Source organism: Etheostoma cragini, unplaced genomic scaffold (assembly GCF_013103735.1).
Source record: "Etheostoma cragini isolate CJK2018 unplaced genomic scaffold, CSU_Ecrag_1.0 ScbMSFa_54, whole genome shotgun sequence".
Lineage (NCBI taxonomy): Eukaryota > Metazoa > Chordata > Actinopteri > Perciformes > Percidae > Etheostoma > Etheostoma cragini.
In genome coordinates this window covers 1-2,845 of record NW_023269139.1, presented here as the reverse complement: position 1 = coordinate 2,845, position 2,845 = coordinate 1, and the positions used below count along the sequence as shown (strand labels likewise).

The 2,845-nt window shown below is 42.8% G+C and overlaps 1 protein-coding gene across 1 annotated transcript; it reads left to right on the top strand.

The window, feature by feature from the left end:
• Positions 1–318: 318 nt before the first annotated feature.
• LOC117941317 (sialic acid-binding Ig-like lectin 15) lies at positions 319–2,053 on the top strand (the record flags this gene model as incomplete). The annotated part of the gene is made up of 2 exons (XM_034866380.1): positions 319–637; positions 1,767–2,053. Coding segments are annotated over exons 1-2 (597 nt in total), but the record flags the coding sequence as incomplete, so codon positions are not given.
• Between the last annotated feature and the right edge of the window lie 792 nt (positions 2,054–2,845).

Genomic DNA, 2,845 nt, shown 5'->3' with positions numbered 1-2,845 from the left:
TTAACAAATCCTAACATGCTAACACATGTTAACAGAGCTTAACACCCTAACATGCTAACACATGCTAACACATATTTACAGATCCTTACATGCTAACACATGCTTGCACATATTAACAGATCCTTACATGCTAACACATGCTAACACATATTAACAAATCCTAACATGCTAACACATGTTAACAGAGCTTAACACCCTAACATGCTAACATATGCTAAAACATATTTTAACACACATTAAAACTGAAGCTGTAGCGACGGCCCCACAACAAACCAACTCGTCCAGACTTGACTGTCCTCTTCAGGGTCCTGGTCCTTCTCTTGGACCATGTCGGTGTCTCCGGTGGTCTTTGTCCCCAGAGGAGAGGACGCCGTCCTCCGTTGCTCCTTCACTCATCCTAGCCAGGAGCACTACTCGGGGAAGGTCACGGTGAAATGGCTCGCCAGAGAATCCGGCGCTCCGCCGTTCTTCAGCTGCTCAGTTAGAAACAACTCCATGGAGGGACGCGTGGGATGCTCAGCTTCTGAGTTAAAGTACTCCCTGGAGGGAGACCCTCGGCGGGGGGATGTGTCTCTCCTCTTCAGGGCGGTGGATCTGGGGGAAAACGGGACGTACTTCTGCAGAGTGGAGCTGGACGGTCTGTGGCAAAGTCTCCAAAGAGAGACGCAGCTTTATGTAACAGGTGAAGTCTTAGTGATCACTGATGGGTTACTATGCATTCTAAGGTTCTTAAGCTAACAAATAGCTAACAGACGTTAACATTCCAATATATGCTAACGTATGCTAATGTGCTAATATATGCTAAAATGCTAACATATACTAACTCGCTAACATACACTAATGCGCTAACATATGTTAACAATTGCTAATAAATGCTTATAAAGTATGTTGTAACAGATCCTAACATCCTAACATGCTAACATATGCAAGCCCATGTTAACAAATATTAACACATGTTAACATATCCTAACATCCTAACATGCTAACATATGATAGTACATGTTAACGCATATTAACACATTTTAACAGATCCTAACATCCTAACATGCTAGCATATGATAGCACATGTTAACACATGTTAACAGATCCTAACATCCTAACATGCTAACATATGATAGCACATGTTAACACATGTTAAATGATCCTAACATCCTAACATGCTAACATATGATAGCACATATTAACACATGTTAACACATGTTAACAGATCCTAACATCCAAACATCCTAACATGCTAACATATGATAGCACATGTTAAAACATGTTAACAGATCCTAACATGCTAACATGCTAACATATGACAGCACACGTTAACACATATTAACACATGTTAACACATGTTAAAACATGTTAACAGATCCTAACATGCTAACATGCTAACACATGTTAACACATGTTAAAACATGTTAACAGATCCTAACATCCTAACATGCTAACATATGATAGCACACGTTAACACATATTAACACATGTTAACACATGTTAACAGATCCTAACATGCTAACATGCTAACATATGATAGCACATGTTAACACATGTTAACAGATCCTAACATGCTAACATGCTAACATATGATAGCACACGTTAACACATATTAACACATGTTAACAGATCCTAACATGCTAACTACTCAGTTTATAATCTTGTGATGAGCGGAGTGATACGGTTCCCACGGATTTGCCATTTTATGTTTTTAGCTACACTCGCCCAAATGTGTCGTCATGGTAACCTAACTCCACCGAGTTATTCTCCATGTTTCTTCTCAGTTGAACCCCAGATCCTGAGGCTCTCTGTGGTCGAGGCGGGTCCAGACAGCGCCCCCCAGAGGCTGCGGTGTGAGGCGGAGGGCCACCCGCTGCCGGCCGTCACCTGGCTGCCGGCCCCCGGGAGCCCGTTGGGAGACCAGGTGGAGACCTCCGAGGCCGGCCCGTACCGGCGGGTCAGCTCCGTGCCGTACCGGCAGGACGACGTGTTCACCTGCAGGGCCCAGAGCCGGCTGGGCGCCGCAGAGCGGAGGTTTCCAGACCGTGACCCTCTGAAGACGGCGCTCACTGTGAGTGGCCTCAGCCTGCTGCTGCTGCTGCTGCTGCTGCTGCTGCTGCTGCTGCTGCTGGCAACCGGACTCTTCTTCTGCAGGAGAAACAGAGGTGAGAAACCCCCCCACCCCACCCCACACACACACACACACACACACACACACACACACACATACACACCCACACACACACACACACACACACACACACACACACACACACACACACACACACACACACACAGGTTTCTCTCAAGAGAACAGGTTTCTCTTTGGACCCCCTGAAAGGTTTCTCTATAGAGCCCTCCTAGAGGGCTGAAATATCCTTTTATTCTGAAATATCCTTTATTCTGAAATGTCCTTTTATTCTGAAATGTCCTTTTATTCTGAAATGTCCTTTTATTCTGAAATATCCTTTTATTTTGAAAGGTCTCTTTTTTTTCAGCTCGAGTCGACTCTTCTCGTCTTTATGGAAACGTTGATGTTGGTACGTAGGTTTTATGTTTAATGTTTTTAATTTTTTTGGGGTCATATTTTATAGATTTTTTGTGTTTTGTATTTTATTTTTTATGTTTTTAAAATTTTAATTTTTATAGTTTTTGTGTTTTGTATTTTATTTTTAATATTTTTCAAATTTTTTAGGGTAATATTTTTTATATCTTTACATTTTGTCTCCGTTTGGAAACAAGGACCTTGTCATGAATATTGTGTGTGTGTGTGTGGGTGTGTATCTGTGTGTGTGTGTGTGTGTGTGCGTGTGTGTGTGTGTGTGTGTTTGTGTGTTTGTGTGTGTGTATGTGTGTGTGTGCG